The 23,998-nt window shown below is 31.8% G+C and overlaps 3 protein-coding genes across 6 annotated transcripts; 2 read left to right on the top strand and 1 right to left on the bottom strand.

Moving 5' to 3' along the window:
- Positions 1–543: 543 nt before the first annotated feature.
- Positions 544–13,269, bottom strand: LOC126838237 (uncharacterized). 4 transcript variants are annotated; one of them, XM_050572506.1, is made up of 8 exons: positions 6,275–6,550; positions 5,284–5,331; positions 4,790–4,907; positions 3,541–3,697; positions 2,324–2,449; positions 1,979–2,252; positions 1,604–1,864; positions 545–1,370 (listed from the first exon to the last, which is right to left on the bottom strand). In XM_050572506.1, the coding sequence occupies exons 1-8, from the start codon at positions 6,339–6,341 to the stop codon at positions 727–729; spliced, it is 1,695 nt and encodes a 564-aa protein (XP_050428463.1). In that variant the 5' UTR covers positions 6,342–6,550; the 3' UTR covers positions 545–726. The 4 variants fall into 4 exon arrangements, with proteins under 4 accessions (XP_050428464.1, XP_050428463.1, XP_050428467.1 ...); XM_050572507.1 differs by lacking the exons at positions 4,790–4,907; positions 5,284–5,331; positions 6,275–6,550 and adding exons at positions 12,792–12,909; positions 13,099–13,135 and having other exon boundaries at positions 544–1,370; XM_050572510.1 differs by lacking the exons at positions 4,790–4,907; positions 5,284–5,331; positions 6,275–6,550 and adding exons at positions 12,792–12,909; positions 13,264–13,269.
- A 3,239-nt stretch (positions 13,270–16,508) lies between these two features.
- On the top strand, positions 16,509–18,885 carry LOC126838319 (pre-mRNA-splicing factor Slu7). The gene is made up of 6 exons (XM_050572654.1): positions 16,509–16,711; positions 16,793–16,978; positions 17,045–17,341; positions 17,416–17,639; positions 17,714–18,020; positions 18,130–18,885. Exons 1-6 carry the CDS (start codon positions 16,601–16,603, stop codon positions 18,721–18,723), a joined length of 1,719 nt encoding a protein of 572 aa, XP_050428611.1. The 5' UTR covers positions 16,509–16,600; the 3' UTR covers positions 18,724–18,885.
- Positions 18,886–20,067: 1,182 nt separating this feature from the next.
- On the top strand, positions 20,068–23,997 carry LOC126838316 (transmembrane protein 87B). Its single transcript, XM_050572650.1, has 16 exons — positions 20,068–20,322; positions 20,986–21,046; positions 21,116–21,204; positions 21,300–21,416; positions 21,497–21,550; positions 21,617–21,799; positions 21,865–21,985; positions 22,064–22,232; positions 22,304–22,513; positions 22,584–22,704; positions 22,855–22,958; positions 23,034–23,113; positions 23,187–23,296; positions 23,382–23,434; positions 23,505–23,532; positions 23,621–23,997. Exons 1-16 carry the CDS (start codon positions 20,218–20,220, stop codon positions 23,660–23,662), a joined length of 1,647 nt encoding a protein of 548 aa, XP_050428607.1. The 5' UTR covers positions 20,068–20,217; the 3' UTR covers positions 23,663–23,997.
- Position 23,998: the final 1 nt, after the last annotated feature.

Genomic DNA, 23,998 nt, shown 5'->3' with positions numbered 1-23,998 from the left:
CCGACTGAACATTATTTTCCTCTTCATATCAGCCAAAAAGATCAAAATTTTTTTTTTTTTTATCTAGGACAATACCTCAGTCTAATGAAACAATTATGAATTTGTTTTTAGTTCCTTCCGTAAAAATGGTTTTGTGCTAATATCTATTCCATCAGGAAACATGTGCTTCCGCATGTCACTTTTATAAACCGCCAAAGATATTATCTGTAAGTACTCATTTTGATTCTCAATCAATCTATTTCCTCATTATGAGGACGCCACACACCCAATTCGCTTCGCTCTGCTAACTAAAAATATCCTAGTTTTGCAGGCTACAGTCTGAGAGGAGGTTATAGGTTTAAATTTAAGTTTAAGTTTTTTTGAAAAGTTAAAAAGACTTGTTAATATACGCGTAGTACCAAATACCGGAGCCGTTTGGGAATTTACCTGCTCGTGAAAACTTTTTCGACAGGAGCTGTTTGGGTTGCACCGGAATTAAATGACCACTGTTCTATTGTGTATTATCAAATCGACTGAATTAATTCAATTCAATTTTTATTGATTAACAAGAATATATCTACATCGTACATATCATATCGAGTTGAAATTAAATATGTCTATACCAATAATAAATTATTAATACATAGATAATAGTAATTATAAACTTCTAAAATGTAAAACAGCTTTATAGTAATTAAAAAATATATATATTATCAGCATCATTTTGTAATGAAGCGTTAATTTAGATCATTTGGCCAACATCGAAGGAACATTTTGTTTTTCCCTGGAAGTCCTATTTGTAGCTCGTCGGGAAAAGAATTTTTTTTTTGGTTCTTCTTTAGGTTTCAAAAACGAAATAAACGATCGCATCCAGTAGTTGACGTTTAGAAGCTGTTCGCGGTGTCGCAGTTCGGTCATGCGCGATTGCCTTTCTTCTAGTGGCATTTCAAGAGCTGTGTGAAGGGCATTGACCATTTCTTCCATTTCATAGGGATTTGCCATTAACGCCTCGGTCATTTGCTCAGCAGCACCGGCAAACGGCGACAAGACCAACACGCCGGGATCGCCTGTTTGACAGGCCACAAACTCTTTGGCTACCAAGTTCATGCCGTCCTTTAGCGGAGTGACCAGCGCTACCCTACAGTCCCTGTACAAAGCCGCCAAGTCCTCTTGGGAGAGACAACCGTAGATGTACCGAATCGGAGACCAGTCATCCGTAGAAAAATGATCGTTGATCCGGCGGATAATTTGTTCGGTTTCTTCTTTCAACATTTGATAACTCTTTATTTCTGTTCTGGAGGGTACCGATACTTGAACGAGGACGACTTTTCCGAGAAATTCGGGATACCTTACAAGAAATTTCTCGTACGCCAGGATCCGTTGTATTATTCCTAAAAAAAACATAAAGAAACATTAATCAAGAAAAATTGTAAGCAACACTTATGGTTATCATCGGCGCACACAATAGCCCTGTATCAAAATACGTACATACGCTATAGAATTTTTTTTTGTGGTTAAGGGTTTATTTAAATATCTAATTATTACATCTACCTCATTTCTAAAATTAACTGTTATTATTATTTAGCCTCCTCAAAAACGCCGTCATTGACTTTCACTAAATTACCTTTGGTATAATCCAGCCTGTCCACGCCGAGTATGACTTTTACGTCTTCCGGAATGTCTAACATAGGATTTTTCGCATTTTTCGATAAATTTACAAAATCATTAAATGGGATGCCGATAGGCACATATCTTACATCAACGGTGCGACCATCGACAAATAGCATCATGTTCGTTCGGTCTACTTGACAGTCCGGTTGCCGACTACAGCAGTCAATAAAATTTGAACAGTAATCATTAATATGGAACCCGACAACATCGTAAGCTAAAACAAACAATTGACAACATAAAGTGCATGTGAAAACCGAATTCTACTTCCACATTTTCATTACATAAAAGTACACACAAAGCAGTACAATACACGGTACGTCTGTTTTACCTAATAACCCTTCGAAAACTTCTTTACCCCAGGGCAAGAGTCTCATAATGTCCCATGACGGGAACGGTATGTGCAAAAAGAAACCAAGTTTAACCCGGAGGTTTTCACTTCTACACACTTCTCGTATCATCTTCCCTGCTGTCAACAACTGATAATCGTGTATCCATACCAAGGGAACTGTGTCTTCATCTCCGGCATCGTCTAGTTTTTTTATGGTTTGTCGTAAAGTGTCCAAAACGCAATTGGCAAACTTTTCGTTAACTCTGCAATACGACTGACGAATAGGGCAGTTTTTAAAGAATAGATTATTTTAAACAAAATTAAAAATATATTTTTTAGTATTACCACCCAGTCTTTGACGACAAATTCTGCACGATCTGGCATGGAATGAAAAAGAGGCCAGAATAAACTATTACAACAGCCGCAGTAGAATTCTTCGAATTCTTTCTGTTCCATTTCTACGGGAACAACCTAAAATATTTTAAAAAAATTCAGTGCTGAAAAACTTTTTGGCTACCAAATTCATACCGTTCCTGAGTGGATTGACCAGCACTGCCCTACAGTCCCTGTACCTAACCTAACCTCCCCCGTGGGGACGGGGAGGACAGAGGTTTAGAGGAACTATTACAACTAAAAATTATATAACATCACTTTCGAATAAACGCTTCGATGCGAATCAGTAGTTAGTATTTTCAAACCAGTAAAGTCCAAACCAAGCACAGTATAAACCAGCAATGTATAATAGAATTAAAGTGAGGTGCAGTGTCTACAAATTAGCATCAAAGCGTTTATTTGAGAGTGATTTTGTCAATTTTATTTCTGTAGACCTGTGACCTCTCCGTCTCCTCTATGCTTTGATTCCATTATGCCCCTACTGTACTAGTCCTCTCGGATAAAATCCCTTTCATATAAACGCTTTGATACTAATATGTAAACACTGCACCTCACTTTAATTCTTTCTTACTTTGCTGGTTTATACTGTGCTTGGTTCGGACTTGTCTGGTTTGTAATTACTAACTACTGATTTTATCACTTTTAATTGTAATAATTCCTCTAAACCTATGACCTCTCCGTCCCCGCTATGCCCTGACCCTACCATTGCGCTAACGGCACCGGAGGAAGGAGGAGGAAATTAGAGATAAAAATAGAGATAATGTATTAGAGATAGTAGATTAGACATATTAGATTAGAGATAAGATATCAGAGATACTAGACTAGAGAAAATATACTCTAGATAAAATTAGAGATAAAAGATATGATATTACAGATTAGAGATAAGAAAAGTACCAAAAAGTTCCAGGGTCCTATACTAGAACTTTAGGACATATACATGGGCTTATGTATCCACTTGAAGTATGGATACTCGTCAGTTTTTTCTAAAGGCGATTGACATTTTTTTATTGAAAAAGAGACTTACACAATGTATTTTGTTACCATTGTAAATGTAACCTCTTTATAATAACTATTCATTATTTGAGATATCTCAATCCATTCATCTGTGTTGCTGTGCCTTAACCGCTTAATGTAACAAATTAAAAATAATAAATATTCACTATATTAACCTGGCAAGATTTGAGACCAGCGGTAGGAGACTTGTCCGATGGGTCAGACTCGGGTATTGGAGTATTAGGGTTTAAATCATACAAACCAGTCCACCCGATCCATGTTCCCTTACAATCAATAACGACTGGCGTCACGGCTGTCACAAGACCACCTGCACTATGTACAAAAGAAAATGTATAAGCTGGCCTCAATTTCATTAAAAGTTATATATATTTATCGAATATTTGATGAACTAGTACAATTTCTAAAATTATTTTTAATAATTCAATGTTAATAACAATAGTACTTTACGATTAAAAAACGATTTAAATGGCAGCGCTTAATATTTTATATGGATATATGTATAAATGTACAGTCAGGTTGGCTGGGAAGGCCAGGTTAATATTATACATTATGATATAATACATAATTATGTAACCTAATATTTGTATTGCTTTCTCAGAGAGGTTTTTTGGGGAAAATATTATCAAAGACATGATGAATATATGTATAAATTTATAGTAAGGTCCGCTGTAAAAGCTGGGTTAATATTATATTATAATTTAATACATACTAATTGAAGAGTGAAAGTGTCAAACGTTCCAAGTGCCAAAGTATAAAAATTGAACTTTATAACTTGATTTGTATTTTATTCATTACCGGAAACACTTATATTTTTTGAATTTTAAATATGATTTCTTTTTTTTATAAATAACTATTCTTTACTTGAAAAATTTACAAAATTGTTTCCGGAAATGAATAAAATACAAATCATATTATAAAGTACAACTTTTATACTTTGGCACTTGGAACGTTTGACACTTTCACTCTTCAATTATGTTTAGAACCTGATATTTGTATTGCTTCCTCAAAGAGCAAGCTACGGTTTTCTGGAAAACATTTTATCTGAATTTCGACATGAGAGTAAGAACAAATGTACCTATCCTTATAGAAAATAAAACAACTTGGCATAATGTCCGGTTGTGAGTGTGTTTTCGTTCATTTGACTGTATAATTACTAAGACTGTCGATAGCACCTATGCGGATTCGAATTTTTTCCTAGAGTTAACCACTATGATTCCTCAGTCATCTGAATGAACTGATAACATTTTGATGGCTATCGAGTAATTTTTTAATCTTGATGTGAATATTTAATTTTTCTATTTAACTTAGACGACTAAAATTTGCACAGTTTATGCGGTTGTTCATTCATGTTTTGGTGCAATACAATACGTACACGAATAATTAATACTCAAAAAAACAGCTAACCTGTGTTTCCTAGTCAATTGTCCTTCGGCATTTCGAGTCAGAACAAACGGCAATCGATTTGACACGACGATCAACGGACCATTAACTTTCATTGTTTTATTAGATATAATAGATGTAACTGCAACACATATTGAGAGGCAAAACAAAATTAATTTATGGTATATAATATTATGGTGACATATAAAACAGACAAAATTGTTCTAACACAATATTTTAAATATTCATAAATTAAATTATGTCATCTAAAAGAGTGTTTAGCATTTTTATTATTTGTGGTTTTTCAAGTTGTTACTTATAAAGTTTATTTTAAACATAAAATGTATTCTTTTTGAAGTAAATCAAATCTATTCATTTTTTAGTTATTCTTTTTGGAAACGAATGCTTAGGGAGTCGAATAGAACTAGGTACGAAACTAATTTCGGACCTCTGGTGTAACAAAAATAAAATAAAATAAAATAAATATTATCAAATTAAAATATATTCAATATTCATACTTTGATTATCACTATCGAATCCATCATCGTCGTAATCACTACTATCGCCTTTAAAAACAAATTATGAGTTTAATAAAATAACAGAATTAAATATACGTTATTAGTAATTGTTTTAATGACACTAATTATAATTGTATTAACACACTTGTTTTTTCACACCAGTTTTACTCTTGATTAGTGATAAAAGACTGTTCAAAAGTGTATAATGTATACATAATATATACTGTATACATGACTAAAGCCACGATTTAAAATAATAACACATTACGATTGGTTGTTATCTTGAATCGCGGATAGGAGTGCTAGTAGTTATTCGAAACAGATGGTTTTTTATTTAACTTTTGGGCCGTTAAATGAGAGTATCGTCGTAGGCCGTTAGGCAACCATATTATCTTGAATAGTTGTTCAGGGTGAATATTAATAAGAAAAAAAGGTTAGTAAAAGTTAATTTATTCATAACTTAGAGTAAATGGCAATAAAAATTAGAAAATTAAATATTTAAATATTTACTGTATACTACCAGTGAGACATGTAAAAATGAAATACAGGCGTCGGAGGATCTACATGATGATGTCGATTGAAAAAAACTTGTTGTGGTCCAAAACGCAAAATTAAAAAAACCGACAGAATAAATAATAATATTAAAACACCTTATTGTAAACGAATACATCTATCCCCCCCAGAACAAAATCAGAGCTACGTGATGATGATGATGTTGTCGATTGAAAAAACTTGTTGTAGTCCAGACAGAATAAATAATAATATTAAAACACCTTATTGTGTAAACGAATACCTTCTTAGCTTCGCATCGGAGTTCAAAAGAAATATATTAATACAAATTTTGTAATTGTACACGAAAAAAAAAATGAATACCATACTTAAAAGATTTGTTATACTATTTGATATTTCATAGAATAAATTAAAAATATTTTTTAAAAAAAATACATCATGCCTGGAATAGTTGTGCATGTGTTGAATAATAAAATATTACCTGTGGTTGTCGTTAAAATGAAGAATAATATTGCCGTCGAGAAAAGAAAGAGTCTTTGTAAATGCATAATTAAAACTGATAAACGTCTTGCTGGGCTATACTTAAACTTAGAAAAAAGTTTTATTGCAAGACAAGGCAGTGCAACTATACTGTAAGTACTTAGCTAGTAGGAATCAAACAATGTATAAAGTATCGATCACTAAAAAATTACAATGTTATGGCGATCAAACTAGGCCCACATTTAGTATTTTTAAACCAATCGCAGTTACTGTTAAAACAGTATGTTTTTATTTGGCATCTTTTCGTGTGATCAACTATGGAGAAAAGTCGCCGCTCGCGATTCAAGATGTACTTAATAATACACGTGTGTAACACGCGAGCAAAAAATGATTAGTTGTTGTGTAAACAACACCACGACGAACACCTGAAAAATTTCTGACAGCGTTTGACTCATTTTTTTTTTTGTTTTAAATTTTGATTTTACAGTAAGATTTTTTCGGTAATGAACAATAGGGAAAATCCTACAATTATTATTTTTTTCGAATCGAAAATATGCTATCAGTTATTCTCTGTGCTCTAATGGGGGAGGGGAGTGAGAGGACTTAGTACTCCAATTATTTTTTTCAGAAATTGTAGCATACCCCTGCTAATTTTTATATGTTTTTTTTTTTTTTTAATTATAAACGTCCCCCTACTTTTATTTTTGTATAATTCAAGCCCTGGATTTATTCACATATTATATCGCTTAGTAAATAAACAAATAAAATAATATTTTTAAAAAAAAAAACATTTTAGTTTCGGTGTAATGATTACTATTAATTACTATACAAATTTTAGGGTATGTTATTTATGGCGTTAAGGAAAAATATGATAACACCAGACACTCACATTAATAATGGGGCTCAGCATTGACAATTTTTTTGTAGAATCATAATTTGTGTATATTTATAGTAAATAATATATCAACAAATAGCAATGTACCTATTTAATGAGGATTCTTTTAAGGCGATTATTTTATTGTTTTGTGTGTTTTAAAAACAACCGGTGTGAAATTTCCATTCACAAAGAAATCAAATTTGATATGGTTTTTTCTTTTTTTTTTTATTCAAGGCAGTTAATGAAACGTTAAACGTGATTGTTATTTCGAAAAAAATACAAAGCATTTTTTAGTTAAAAAATTAAAATTGCCTACTACTTTTAAAATGTATAAACCCCATTCTCACAGTACTATCTACAAATATATGTGGTATACTAAACTTTAAAACGTATTAAGTTATTTGTAGCTATGTTATTGATAACTTGAGATTCTAGTGTAATATTTTTAATTTAACGATTTCGTATACTTTTATTTTCTTTAAGAATAGTAACTATTATAAAGAATAATATTAACGTCAAAAAAAATAAAACTTTATAAAATTAAATACAAATTCTAATATTAGACCTAACACGTGATCCGTAGTGCAACACGTGAACACCATCAAGTTGTCTAAAAATCGTTCCCAAACAACAAAAAATGCAGATGCAGTAAAAAAACACATTTTATACAGTCAATTAAAAATAAAATGTGTTAAAAAAATGATATTAAATATGTTTACGTACACGCGCTCTAAACGAAGGTTAAGCAACTTTCTGATTCTAATTGATAAGCATTTACTTGTTAAAATGTTTTCATCAAAGTAAAGGAAGTAGCATGTCAATGAACTACTCATATTGTCTTACTTCATTTTTTTTTTTTTTTTTTAATACAACAACGGGAAATAATTGATTATAATATTATAAATACTCAAATGTAAAACTAAAAAAAAAAAGATCTAACAATGTCCTATCCTTGACATAGATCCTAAAAAAAACAAATGTTTTATATTATATTTAATGATGTGTACAATTTTATTTTTCTATACAAGTGAATCCAAATTGAACAAATACAAACAAAAAATGTTAAAACAAATTTATTAATACTTAGGCCAGACTCAATATAAATAATTACCAGATGTTCATAAAGCAACTTTGTGAATACAAAACGAAACACCTATTATAGTTATTAAACAAAGATGTAAGTCAAATATAATGCTCATTTATTGGGATTTTTTATATGTTTCCCATATTCTCCTTTGGATTTATATTCATAAAGATTGTTAATCGTTAAAATAAAAATGTCCTCGGGGAATTTAAAAAAAAAATACAATAGTTGTGGTACTCAAAGTAACGGATGTGACAGAATTAATTCTGACATGTCTCTCTAGTTTCTAACAGCCCAAAGGTAAATTATATTGGTAGATACATAGTTAGGTCTATTCTTGTATTAAATACGGCTGGCGTTACATTTACATCAAACCTAGATTGGCATTTACTTGCATCAAAGTAAAGGAAGTAATATGTCAATGAACTACTTCGCAAAATATACAGCGTGCCGTAATTGTAAGATGCAAAATGTGTACATTTGAAGGTTCGGATACATAGTGGGAAAGGGGGGCTCTAGGGGCTGAAACCTCACCCTTAGAAGGCTCTACTTAAATTGCATGATTTTGGATTGGATTATGGAGGAGTATGGATGAGTATTGACGTTATATTGTGTATAATCAAATCGACTTAATTAATTCAATTCAATTTTTATTGATTAACAAGAATACATCTACATCGTACATATCATATCGAGTTGAAATTAAATATGTCTATACTAATAGTAAATTATTAAATACATAAATAATAGTGAATATAAACTTCTAAAGTGTAAAACAGCTTTATAGTAATTAAAAAAAATATATGTTAGCAGCATCATTTTGTAATGAAGCGTTAATTTAGATCAATTGGCCAACAGCAAAGCACCGTTTTGTTTTTTCCTAAAAGTACTGTTTGTAGCTCGTCGGGAAAAAAAGAATTTTTTTTCGGTTGTTCTTTAGGTTTCAAAAACGAAATAAACGACCGCATCCAGTAGTTGACGTCTAGCAGCTGTTCGCGGTGTCGCAGCTGGGTCATGCGCGACTGCCTTTCTTCGAATGGCATTTCAAGAGCTGTGTGAAGGGCATTGACCATTTCTTCCAATTCATAGGGATTTGCCAATAAAGCCTCGGTCATTTGCTCAGCAGCACCGGCAAAAGGCGACAAGACCAACACGCCGGGATCGCCTGTTTGACAGGCCACAAACTCTTTGGCTACCAAGTTCATGCCGTCCCTGAGCGGAGTGACCAGCGCTACCCTACAGTCCCTGTACAAAGCCGCCAAGTCCTCTTGGGAGAGACAACCGTAGATGTACCGAATCGGAGACCAGTCATCCGTAGAAAAAATTATCGTTGATCTGCCGGATAATATGTTCGACTTCTTCTTTCAACATTTGATAACCCTTTATTTCCGTTCTGGAGGGTACCGATACTTGAACGAGGACGACTTTTCCGAGAAATTCGGGATACATCTCGAGGAATTTCTCGTACGCCAGGATCCGTTGTATCAATCCTGGAAAAAAAAAACAAAAAGCAATATGAATGATGATAAACAACGCACGATGGTCATCGTCAACGCACACAACAGAACTCTAAATAACGTTAGTGTTCGAGTATATGCAATTAATAAGATCGTTTTCGTGTGCACGTTTTTGCGAAAAATAAAATAGTTTATCTCGACAACTTCGTGCTTATTGTTATTCTTCCTGCATCAATATTACTGTGTATTTCCCTCGTTTTTACTTTTTCTAAACCTCAACTTTGTTCGTTTCAACTGTCTGTTTAGCGAGGTCGTCTCTGTCAATAATATTAAGAAGTCGTCGCACCGGTGATTTTCAGTGGTAAAAACATGTTTACGCCAACTGAAAATAACTCGCTTAATTTTGGTTTTAGAGTAAAAGCACCCATTATAAAAATTAAAAGAAAACAATATTCCAAAGGGCAAGACTGTGCGTTTTTTTCAAAAAAAACTCATTTTTTGAAAAGTTACAGTCATCTAAAAAATGTTAAAATAGTCGTTATTTCTAAACCATGTTTTGAGCGGTTATACTTGGAATAATGAAAAAAAAGGCACTATTGTGCGTTAAGTTGCCTTCCCGAAAGGTTTCGACTGGTCCTTGGATCAAGTTTTTATTTTTTTGTTTTCGTATACAATTATTATTACTCAGATTATACTAATGACGGCTTACCTAATCCATCAATAGTAGCTTATTCAAAACTAATTAAGAATATATTTCAATTAAAAAATTATTATTAACAATAGGACACTTGAAAGACTTTCTTTGGACATCTCTCGATAAAATTATTTTATCAAGTTATCAATAATATATCATTTTCAGAGACCTTGTCAACTTGGCAAAAACAATTAATATCTTAAAATATCAAATGTGTAAACTTGATGTGTCAAAAAAAAAATGTTTAATCTTTAAAAATTGCCATTATTTTTCAAGTTTGAAAATATGTTTAAATTTAAATTTTCCAATCAAATTAATCAAATACAAAACTAAAATTTTCTAACAAGTACTCAGTGTTGTTAATAAATTGGTCTCCTAACCTAACCTAACTTAATATTATAAGTTCGGTTAAACTGATATTGTTATTTAGCCTCTTCAAAAACGCCGTCAATGACTTTCAATAAATTACCTATGGTATAATCCAGCCTGTTCACGCCGAGTATGACTTTTACGTCTTCCGGAATGTCTAACATAGGATTTTTCGATAAATTTACAAAATCATTAAACGGGATGCCGATAGGTACAGATCTTACAACAACGGTGCGACCATCGACGAGTATCGTCATGTTCGATCGGTCTGCTTGACAATCCGGTAGCCGACTACAGCAGTCAATACAATTTGAACAGTAATCATTAATATGGAACCCGACAACATCGTAAGCTAAAACAAACGATTGATAACATAAAGTGCATGTGAAAACCGAATTCTACTTCCACATCTTCTTTACATAAAAGTACACACAAAGCAGTACTATACACGGTACGTCTGTTTTACCTAATAACCCTTCGAAAACTTCTTTACCCCAGGGCAAGAGTCTCATAATGTCCCACGACGGGAACGGTATGTGCAAAAAGAAACCAAGTTTAACCCGGAGGTTTTCACTTCTACACACTTCTCGTATCATCTTCCCTGCTGTCAACAACTGATAATCGTGTATCCATACCAAGGGAACCGTGTCTTCCTGTCCGGCATCGTCTAGTTGTTTTATGGTTTGTCGTAAAGTGTCCAAAACGCAATTGGCAAATTTTTCGTTTACTCTGCAATACGCCTGATGAATACGGCAGTTTTTAAGGAATAGATTATTTTAAACAAAATTAAAAATATTTTTTTTAGTATTACCACCCAGTCATTGACGACAAATTTTGCGCGATCTGGCATGGAATGAAAAAGAGGCCAGATTAAACTATTACAACAGCCGCTGTAGAATTTTTCGTATTCTTTCTATTCCAATTCTACAGGAACAATCTAAAATATTTGTATAAAAAATAAATGCGGTAGGAACAAAAAAAAAAAATTTATTAAATTTCTATTTTTTTTTTTAAAGTTATTAATTATTAAAATTTTATCATTTTTTTTTTATTCGATAATTTTCAAATAAAAACTGGGTTAAGACTATTTCAAAATAGCCAAAAAAAAAAAGGAAATATTTGGCATTAAAGATACAACTTACACTTCAGCTTCACTCCTTTTATCTATGTTACTTAAAAATAATAATAAATATTCACTGTATTAACCTGGCTAGATTTGAAACCAGCAGTAGGAGACTTGTCCGATGGGTCAGACTCGGGTATTGGAGTATCAGGTTTAAAATCATACAGACCAGTCCACCCGATCCATGTTCCATTACAACCAATAACAACTGGCGTCACAGCTGTCACAAGACCACCAGCACTTTATACAAAAGAAAATTTATAAGCTGGCCTCAATTTCATTAAAAGTTATACATATTTATCGAATATATGATGAATTAGAACAATTTCTAAAATTAGTTTTAATAATTCAATGTTAATAACAATAGTACTATACGATTAAAAAACTATTTAAATGGCAGCGTTTAATATTTTATATGGATATATGTATAAATGTACAGTCAGGTTGGCTGGGAAGGCCAGGTTAATATTATACATTATGATATAATACATAATTATGTAACCTAATATTTGTATTGCTTTCTCAGAGAGGTTTTCTTGGGAAAATTTTACCTGAATTTCGCCATGAGAGTAAGAAAAAATGCACCTATCCTTATAGAAAATAAAACAACTTGGCATAATGTCCGGTTGTGAGTGTGTTTTCGTTCATTTGACTGTATAATTACTAAGACTGTCGATAGCACCTATGCGGATTCGAATTTTTTCCTAGAGTTAACCACTATGATTCCTCAGTCATCTGAATGAACTAATAATATTTTGATGGCTATAGAGTAATTTTTTAATCTTGATGTGAATATTTAATTTTTCTATTTAACTTAGACGACTAAAATTTGCACAGTTTATGCGGTTGTTCATTCATGTTTTGGTTCAATAGAATACGTACACGAATAATTAATACTCAAAAAAACAGCTAACCTGTGTTTCCTAGTCAATTCTCCTTCGGCATTTCGAGTCAGAACAAACGACAATCGATTTGACACGACGATCAACGGACCATTAACTTTCATTGTTTTATTAGATATAATAGATGTAACTGCAACACATATTGAGATGCAAAACAAAATTAATTTATGGTATATAATATTATGGTGCCATATAAAACAGACAAAATTGTTCTAACACAATATTTTTAATTTTCATAAATTAAATTATGTCATCTAAAACTCGATTTCTAGAAAGAGTGTTTAGCATTTTTATTATTTGTGATTTTTCAAGTTGTTACTTCTAAAGTTTGTTTTAAACATAAAATGTATTCTTTTTGAAGTAAATCAAATCTATTCATTTTTTAGTTATTCTTTTTGGAAACGAATGCCGAAACTAATTTCGGACCTCTGGTGTAACAAAAATAAAATAAAATAAATATTATCAAATTAAAAAAAAGTCATACTTTGATTATCACACTATCGATTCCATTATCGTCGTAATCACTACTATCGCCTTTAAAAACACATTATGAGTTTTATAAAATAACAGAAATAAATATAAATATCATAGTACGTTTTTAGTAATAGCTTTAATGGCACTAATTATTATTGTATTAACACACTTGTTTTTTTTTTATAATTTACTTATTGAGAGTTTCTTAGAGCTAGTTATGTATATGTTAAGGATAAAGTGTGAAATTGACTAATGTATTATTGAATATATTACCCGGATGATTTATGCATTAACCAGTTAATGACTGGTTAAAAATTGAGTAGTGATAAAAAACTATTCAAGAGTGGATAATGTATACATTATATATATATATATATATATATAAATACTATAATAATTATTGTAGTAATGATACATTTTTAATACTAACGTCACGTTTTGTGTCACAGTGCTCTGAAGTCATTATGGATTATGGGAGAGTGAGTAAAAGTATTATGAAGGAAGATTATGAAGGGGTTATGGAGGAGGATGGAAGTGAATTATCATATCCGTGCATTGATGTATCTGCATAAAGTGTGGATACTCTTAATTTTTGTCTTGTTGAAAAAAATAATTGCAGATTTGAATTCGGAAGAAAAAATCGTGTTGAATTGATATGTAACACGGATTTTTTTGGTATCCGGCCACACTTGCGTCCACGGGGTGGCCGCCAAGTGGTCACTGAGTGGCCGGAATAGTGGCGCCCACGCCGGCAGCATGACCGCGCACCCGCACGGGGTGAAATAAGCCATTCCCATCGTCAAATAGTCATAGTCAGTCACGGTTTTGGCCTGGTGTACACATAAGCTGCATTATATATCAGCAGTGACATCAGCGTATTATGTTTTTTTCAAAATGTACACAGTCTGATCTATTGTAGAATATTGTGACTGACTTGACGAGATGTATATTTTGTATTTGCACACGAAATAAATGAATACAATACTTAAAATAATTTTTAGTATTATTGAATGTTTTATACCAAAAATTACAAATTAAATACAGGGGTCGAAGGATCTACATCGGTGGCGTAGTTATGGGAGAGGGGGATGATGGGGATAGATCCTCCCCCAGAGCCTTTTTTTATGCTAGATTTATGATATATGTATAGTAAAAACATAATACCATTAACCTACCCCGTCATTATCTTAGTTTTCAAATAGTACCTATCATACGCAATAAGCCACTCGGAAACCCAGTTTTTTTTCAATATTTAATTGTCATGATAAGTGATAACCACTGATGCACTACCTATGGCCACCAACCATGTGTACCCATACTATACTTTTATCTATTCTGTGCCCATACTACCCACGTGTCATGTGTAAAGTGACAACACTGATACTTTTGTCAAAATAACAATATACTCTCCAGAAATACAAAATTTTGATGTTTCACTTGTTGAGCTGAAGTTGTGGAGGCGCAAAATTAGCAAAACTAATACAGTTCTAAATAGGCTCTTCAAGCTCTTACTGAATGTGATGCTAAAATGTTTTCCTAATATATTTAAAATTATAAAATTTTTATGCACATTGCCTGTATTTACCACCACACCTGAGGGGATGTTTTCCATTCTAAAAAGAGTAAAGACATATTTAAGAAATACCATGTGTGAAGTAAGAACAAAAAATGCTAACATTTTATGCATTGTGATTAAATAATTGTCAATACATTTTAACGATAAATTACTATTACTTCTCTTAAAACAGAATAGATTTATAATTTTAATGGATTAGCTATGTTGGCAGTTAGTAAAAATATAAAACTTGACACCGAGGCAGTAATTAATTAACTAGAGAAAGGAACTCGAAAAAAGATCTTGTTTTATAAATTATTATTTTAAAAAATGAGTTGTCCAAGTCAACAAAGTCAATTTATTTCAAATTTTCCATGTATATTATATTATAAAAATATATAACTATGTACAGTAGTATATTAAAAAAAAAGTAAACTTCAATGAGGGCTGGCCCGTTTTATTTTTTAATCCTATCACATAATAAGAAGTCCAACGAGTAACATGTAGTTATGTCATCTTCGTTTAAATATTACATTTTTAAATGGAACAACACTTTTGAATACTTAATATTTCTTGTTTTTTTTTCTTATAACATACACTTGTTATACCTTTAGTGGATTTCGATTTTTGTTTCAAACATGAGTAATTTTTTTTTTTTAACTCTATAGACCAAATGTTTGTCTTTGAACAACCTCTCATACATACAACTTATTTTCAAAACAATGCTAAACCACGGGAAAACTGTGATGTTAAGGTGTTTACACTTCTTTATGTAGTTTTAATTAATTCTTATAGGTATGTCTATCTAGTTTTTAATAACTTAATGGTAAATTGTACAGGTAGATATATAGTTAGGTAGGTCTATTGTATTAAATACAACTGGCGTTACATTTACATCAAACATAATTTATACTATTGAAGAAAAAGCTGAAAATTTTTTTAACATTAAGTGTAGATTGTTTAATAGCGGGCACATCTGACTAATTAATATCATGAAAGAAATAAACTTGATCTATTTTTTTTTAAATATTGGATTTTTTAAACATATAAAATCTAAAACTGTTTAGAGAGTTTCCTTACTGTTTGAAACAGTTGCTGATCTTAGATACTGAGACATCTTTTTACCTAAATTTTACTTAAATTTTTGGTACATACCCTAAACCCATGCTACTTTGAATACAGGTTGAACCGAAAATTTGGCTTACCTACCATTTAATAAAAAGTTAGATCAGAGTACACTGTACATGTTTGGTGATTACTCAAAATTTGATTACCGGTCAAATAGATTGTAGATTACATCTTTTAATTTTATACGAAAATATGAAATTAGCCGAGTACAAACACAGTACCCGTGGTGTGTTCAATTATTTCTACAAATTGCCATGAAATATCAGTCCATTTTTTTTTCTTTATAGTAAATTACATGAATTTATTTGCTAATAATTGATGTCTAATAAATAATAATTGGCCATTTATTATGAAAGTGGTTTATTTGTATAGAATTCCATATTTTTATGACTCAACGCTCTTCTCATAATATTCGTCCTGTATAATAAATGTTATCTTTAAACGCGATTTCAATATAGCGTTTAAACAAAAAACGTTTTTTCTTCCATGATATAATTTTAAACATTGATAAAATGTTAAGATAATGATAAAAAGTTTTAAGTGATAAGACACCGTGTTAACGTGATAAACATTTAACACAAATACGAATGCTTGCGATTACCTAAGTCAAGATCAACAGTTAAAATTATTATTACAAAAACACTGTTGTTTATACTTGATAATAATGGCTACAATATCAGACGTTTTAAAGTCCAAAATCGAAGATGAAGAAGAGCCGAAAAAAAAGTCTCGCGAAGATTGGCGAAAAGCTAAAGAATTAGACGAGGCGCGAAAAGTAAGTATAATATATATTTTACATTGAAAATAAAGTATGCGATCATTTTTATGGGAATTAACTTAATAAAACATTGTATAGGCCGGAACAGCTCCGGCAGCTGTTGATGAGGAAGGAAAAGACATCAATCCACATATCCCTCAATACATATCATCTGCACCTTGGTATTACGGTACCGCAGGTCCTACACTCAAACATCAACGTGTGCCCAACAAACAAGAGGAGTATTCTAGTTTGAATGAATGGTACAAAAGGGGTGTTAATACAGTAAGTGTCTACAGTCGATGTATTAATCATTTAGGTATTTTAGTAACAAATATTATTATTTTCAAGGAATCCATAAGTACCAAATTCCGTAAAGGTGCTTGTGAAAATTGTGGTGCAATGACACATAAGAAAAAAGACTGTTTTGAGAGGCCTCGTAAAGTTGGAGCGGCCTACAGTAACATGAACATTGCACCAGATGAACACTTACAGCCAACACTGAATCAAGATTTTGATGGCAAACGTGATCGTTGGGCAGGTTACGACCCGTCACAACACAAAACTATCATTGATCAATACCAAAAAATCGAGGAAGCCAAAAGAGAACTTCGCGCACAGAAACTAAACGATGACGAAAAAGGAAAAGTATGTATTAAAAATTATCGAAACATCAATATTATTCTTGTTCACTTATTAATTTTATCTCTATTTTGTTTAAGGATAATAGTTCAGCCGATGAAGATGATGAAGACAAATATGTAGATGATTTTGATATGCCTGGTACAAAAGTAGACAGTAAACAACGTATTACCGTACGAAATTTAAGAATCAGAGAAGATACAGCAAAATATCTTAGAAACTTAGATTTGTCATCGGCATATTATGACCCTAAAACGAGAGCAATGAGAGACAATCCTCATAAGCCCGGTGAAGACCCAGAACAGTAAGCACATTTTGTCTATTTGTACAATATATTAATTATTATTATGTATAATAATTATTATTATTCCATTTTAGAGTCGAATATGCTGGTGAAAACTTTGTGCGATACTCTGGTGATACTACAAAACATGCACAAGCTCAATTGTTCGCATGGGAAGCTTATGAACGTGGTGTTGATGTACATCTATTGGCCGAACCCACAAAATTGGAACAATTAAAGAAAGAGTATGAAACGCATAGAGATCATTTTAAGAAGAAGACTGAAAATACTGTTCTAGCTAAATACGGCGGAGAAGAACACTTGCAAACTCCACCTGTACAACTATTACTAGCACAAACAGAAGAATACGTCGAGTACTCAAGAAGAGGGGATATCATAAAGGTATTGTCAAAATTAGAATAATTGTTTAGGATAAATGTTAACATTTAACTATTAAATTAAATATTAATATTCATTAACTGTAATATTAATAAACTAATAATTTTTGTAGGGAGAAAACAAAGGTGCTGTACGTTCTCGTTATGAAGAAGATGTATATCCGTCAAATCACACGTCCGTGTGGGGATCGTACTGGGAAGCTGGTGAATGGGGTTACAAATGTTGTCGATCTCTGGTGCAAAATTCTTATTGCACAGGCACGGTCGGCATCGAGTTGGCCAAAAGTGTACCAGAATTGGGCAAAATAGTGCCAGTTGTTGAAAACGATATTCCGGAAACGAGTTATAAAGCAAATGAATCAACAAGTAAGCTATCGTCTGTTGGTTCATCATCGCCGTCGTCATCATCATCAGCATTTGAATCGGAAGAGAAAGTAAAAGAAAAGTCAAAAAAGAAAAAGAACAAAAAAGACAAGAAGAAAAAAAAGAAGAAGAAGAAGTCGAAAAAAGAAATTAAAGATGCACTAAAAAAAGCTGTAGAAAAAGAAGAAGAACGTTTAAAAGAGGTGGACCGAATTATGAAAATGGATGAGAGAAAACGCCCCTACAATAGCATGTATGAAGTTTCCAAACCTACCGATGAAGAAGTTGAAGCATACCACATGAAAAAACGAAGAGATGATGATCCAATGGCTAATTTTTCTTAGTATAATATTAAGAGTTTGACAACTTAAAATTTAATTTTTTTTTTTTTTATAAATATGAAATATCCTAAGGTAGTACATACTTTATGTTATTAATAACGCCTTTCACGTTTCCGTGTAATTTTATGTTTACGCATTTTATATGAGCTAAATTATTATTTTTATTAAATATAAAAAGTATGTGTTGAACTTTGTTGTTGTATTTATACTAGTAAATTAAAATTATATTTAAATTTCCATCAAGGTCCTGACGTTTGAAAGAATAATTCTTTTATGTTGTTTGACAATAATATATTCAAATACAAACAATCATGGTCAAAAATGTGAGGACTCGTGTGTTCATTAATATACCATTTCCCACACTTCAAATAACCAAATACCACTAAAGACATTCTTTTACAAAATAATAATTTCAGGTATCAGGAAGAAAAAAAACAAACAATAAAACATTTTTTTTTAAATGGCTTTTAATTCAGTATTGCTGACAATGTTTAAAGCATGTTTTTTTCAAATGTCAAACACAAACAATCATACTAAATACGCAACGTTTCAGCTCGAGCTGATTTTGCAATATCGACATGTTGTTATTCAAAATAATGTAACAATAGGTATATTACAATCAAGGACCAACAGAGTCACTTGAAAAAGTTCTGAGAAGCTTTAATTGTTACGTTGGGTCTAAATAGTGTACTAGTAGTAATTACTGGTGTATTCCTGTTTTTAATATCCAGTCCAACCTGAACTTTCAATCTTTGTCCTACTGTCTTAAGTTTACCAAAGTATCTTTCATTTCATGTCCAAATACAGAATATTTCATTCCTTGTGCCTCAATAATTCTTCAGCCGTTCCAATCTAACTGGCTTCGGTCTATGTTTTGCACAGTTTAGTTATTCGTCGCATGGTTAAGCAACCATCTAATCACCCTATAGACAGAATTTCCCATACATGTAACATAATAAAAAATATCGTAATTCTAATATCGTTGATTACAAAGGTAATCTACCATCCCTAAAGCACTTAATAATTTTTTTCTAATAATACTTAATTTAGTATTCATTGTGTTTCCCCCCCTTTTCATACCTATTGGAAAAATATACTCTCACATGATGTATAATTTGTGAAATTTTCTTAACCAAGTCGTTTACTTTATTGCTGTACTTGAGCCCGATGGGCGGTTACATTATCTTATATTGCTGTAAATTATTATTAGTAGTAACAAATAAATAAATAACCAATTAATAATGTTGTTGGTAAACTTTAAAAAAAAAATTATAGCGGGAACTCGGGCATGCACGTCGCCGACAGCTGACATTTTGGCTACCAATGCGTTATCAGTACTGATAAGCATTATTTTATTTACCCAACAGCTAAACTCATAGGAAAACGCATCATAAAATTCGGTATTTGTGAACGGTAAAGCGAAAGAAATGTGCGTGCAAAAGTTTTACAACCGATAAATTGTCATATTGCGGCATTGTTTTTTGTTATTTAATTCAAATGTTGTCAAATGGCGTGTTCTATTTGTTGTGTTTTGCTTACTTAACGTTTACATGCCACGCCGTCAGGCCTGAAGATGGAGGATGGGTTCTCGTCCCAGATCCCGTAGGTCCAACCATATTAACTATTATGTTTTCTTAATTTTATTATCCTTCAGGCTCATCCTGGTTCATCTGTGAGTTAAAAAAATAATCTAACTTTCAAGAAAAATCACCCTCATTCCGATAACAAATCCTCTCCTTCCTCGATAGACGAATAAATCGGTGCTATGGCGATTGTATCGCTCGCACTGAAAGAGAAGCTTTCTCTCGATCTTTGCTTCTCTTGGACGTTTGGCTGTAAAAAATCGTCTTTCCCCTTGCAATTCCACTACTGTTACACATAATGATGAAAATAGCTCAAAAGAAATAGGCTGTCTTCCAACCACGTTCATCGACCACGTGTAATTTGTCTTTGTACATAAAATGATTCCTTTATTGAGCACAGCCAAGTGCCTTAATCTATACTGATATGGCTAAAATATTTAACAGGATACATCATTGGTTTCTAGTCAACACAGATATAAGTATTTGTGACCCGTTACTATCTTACTGCCTGTGTACAATTATTAGTCTGTATTCGTGGCGCCTCCAATGCCTTTTCTCCTTCCTCTGGTAACATCTAAGATTCCTTTTCATCGTTTTTACCCTATTTAAGTATATATATATATACGTACAAATTTAAGCTTGAGCTGCTGAATTTTTTCATAATCTTTTTTTTTGTTCATAGGATTACGATACATACAGTTTTAGCAGCAGTCTATTTAATGGCACCAAAATATTCATCAATGGTAAATACAATTAAAATCTTATGTAAAATATTCTAGGAAAAATAAAACTTTGCTTTTCTGTTGAATTAGTACACTGCGACGATCCATTCAATGTCTCTGTTGGCTGGATCTTGACGGAACCTAATTGTTGGAGCGAATACGAAGACTTGGGTCATGGGGTCAGTTATCTAATAAAATACGTCATAAATAGTCGTCTAAGCTATTATTTTAATACAAAATTAATAACAATTAATACATTTCATTTATTATTTAGTTGATCAAACAACTCCAGTTAAAATATATTGAGAGTGATTTAAAATCGAATACTACCAACTTGAATTACATGAAATTCGATGACCAGGTATACTCCTGTTCTTCTGGTATCGATTTAGTAAGTAAATTTGTACAGAAAAATGAAGAAGAAAAAAATGTATTTTCTATTAATTTGTTCAAATCTTTTGTTTTTTCTAGCCTGATAAATCAATACATTTGGAAAATACTTCCAAATCGGTACCTACGCACAATGTGAGTATTCATGTTTTAAAGTGATAGAATAAAATGTTTACATTTTTCTTTTTCTATTTTTTCAAGAATGGAAAGCACCCCGTGTATACTATTACCAAAGAAGGTATGTATTTACTTACTGTGACAGTTACACTTCAGGTTCCTGATAATGATCGGGATATTGATATAAGTAAATTCACTTACGGCTTAAACGTTTATATGCGAGGTCCTCAAGGATACTTATCTGCGACAAATTGGCCATTATTACCTGTGAGTATACTATTACTCGTACAATTCCTTTACAAATATCATTAGACGTTTATCTTTGTTTTCAGTTTTATGAAATAATGTGTTTCATATACATCTGTTTTGGCATAACTTGGTTGGTGCTACTATTTCTACAATGGAGAGATTTACTTCAGATACAATTTTGGATTGGAGCTGTCATTCTATTAGGTATGGAAAAATATTATATCTTCTACAATCTAAATACTGAAATATGGTGTCCAATACGTCATGTCTAAAATATTTTAGGAATGATTGAGAAAGCAGCTTTCTACGCTGAATACTATGAACTAAATATAACCGGTGATGTGAGTAGCATCTACGGAGTGATGGCTATGGCCGAAGTGATCTCATGCTTGAAACGAACCCTAGCCAGAATATTAGTAATCATTGTTAGCTTAGGATTTGGTATTGTCAAGTAATTATACAAATTGTTTTCAATCGCGTCAGTACATGAATAAAGTATAAATTTGTTTTCCGTCGTTTCAGGCCAAGATTAGGACCGCTACTACCTAAAGTGTTGGGTGTTAGTTCCATATATCTGGCCATGTCATTACTGGAGTCGTATTTCCGCCTTTCGAGTCACATGAGCGCAGAATTATTGTTGGTCGAATTGCCACTAGCCACGTTAGATTCCGGTATTTTGTGTTGGATATTTTCAGCCTTAACTCAGACAACTAGAGCACTTCGTCTTCGGAGGTATGCGTATTAAAATATTATTGTGTTTTTCATTTTTATACTCCTAACTGTGTGCGTTGTTTTTTCAAAGGAATGCTGTGAAACTCCAATTGTATACTCATTTCACAAACGTTTTGGCCTTTACTATTGTAACCTCTACAATGTTCATGTTATATTCTATTAAAACACAACGTTTGACTAATTGTGATAGGGTAAGTCTTAAAAACTTAAAATTTTATAGTAAGAAGATTTCAGCGGCAAATTGTTCTATTTACCACTTTGACTGTCAACGTACTTGTCCTGGTTCATACTTATAAGTTTAAATTATATTGTTTACTTATGTATAATAAATAATATTTTAGCACTGGAGGGAACAATGGTTGGATGACGCTTTCTGGCATATTGAATTTTCTATCATTTTATGTGTGATAATGATACTGTGGAGGCCTACCAACAATAACCAAAGGTAAATAATTTCATTGGTTAAAGATTGCTAGCAGAATTTCCCATTGAATTATTATGTAATCTATTTTATTTTCAGGTACGCATTTACTCCTTTGTTAGATGCGCCAGATGACGATAGGGATGAAACTGAACTATTCATAAAAGACACATATAATGGTAAACAAAATCTAATTTGAATAATATATAACTGATAGATAAAAAAGTACTTTAAAATGCATGAACATTTTAGATGTTAAAATGAGAACTGCGATGAATGGACCAAATCAAAACGCACAAGTGACACCATACAAAGACTATCCTGCTTCAAACGGAAGTAGCACCAAGAGCCAAACACAGCTTGTAAGTATCATACAACCATTAATAATATGTTAAATAAAATAAATAATAAACATAAACCGTTGAAAATACTTTTTTTTTTTAACAGGACGATGATTTAAAATGGGTAGAAGAAAACATACCTGGTTCATTATATGAAACGTATGTTGAAAACAACACATAATTTTTCTTTTTTTACTTTGTTGATAACAATTTTTTTTTTTTCATTTAGGACGGTCCCAATTTTGGATTATAACGAAGTGAGCTTAAAGACAAAGCGAATGATATTAGTTTTGACGTTTACAAAAACCAATTTAAAACAATTAATTTTAATTTGTTTTCTTTCAGGACGACCATAACACAGCCATTGAACGATCGAAATTGCAATAGTCATATTTAATTGTAATAGTTTTGTTCTTAATATATTACTTAAAATATTCTTTAAATTAATTTAATTAGGTAAATTATTGTGGATAATATTTTGTACTTACTATTATTTTATATTTTATTTTATTTTTTCTTATTATATCAATCTATTACTACTGCTGCTGCTGCTGCTGTTATTCATAAGATTTCGTTGTGTTCCTCGTACTATTAAACGTTTTAGCCTATGCCATTTGAAAATTGAATTTAATCTTTTATTTTGGAGTAGAAATTGTTTTCTGATTATGATAGAGCACGTCATGATTAAATTATGTATAAATAAAGTATTTTAATTAACATTAT

This window comes from Adelges cooleyi, unplaced genomic scaffold (assembly GCF_023614345.1).
Source record: "Adelges cooleyi isolate 19-005CV unplaced genomic scaffold, UGA_ACOO_1.1 ACOO_flye_CR_arks_rails_tigmint_CR_PRNA_30, whole genome shotgun sequence".
Lineage (NCBI taxonomy): Eukaryota > Metazoa > Arthropoda > Insecta > Hemiptera > Adelgidae > Adelges > Adelges cooleyi.
The sequence above is the reverse complement of the archived record's forward strand: the minus strand, read 5'-3'. Positions and strand labels throughout refer to the sequence as shown.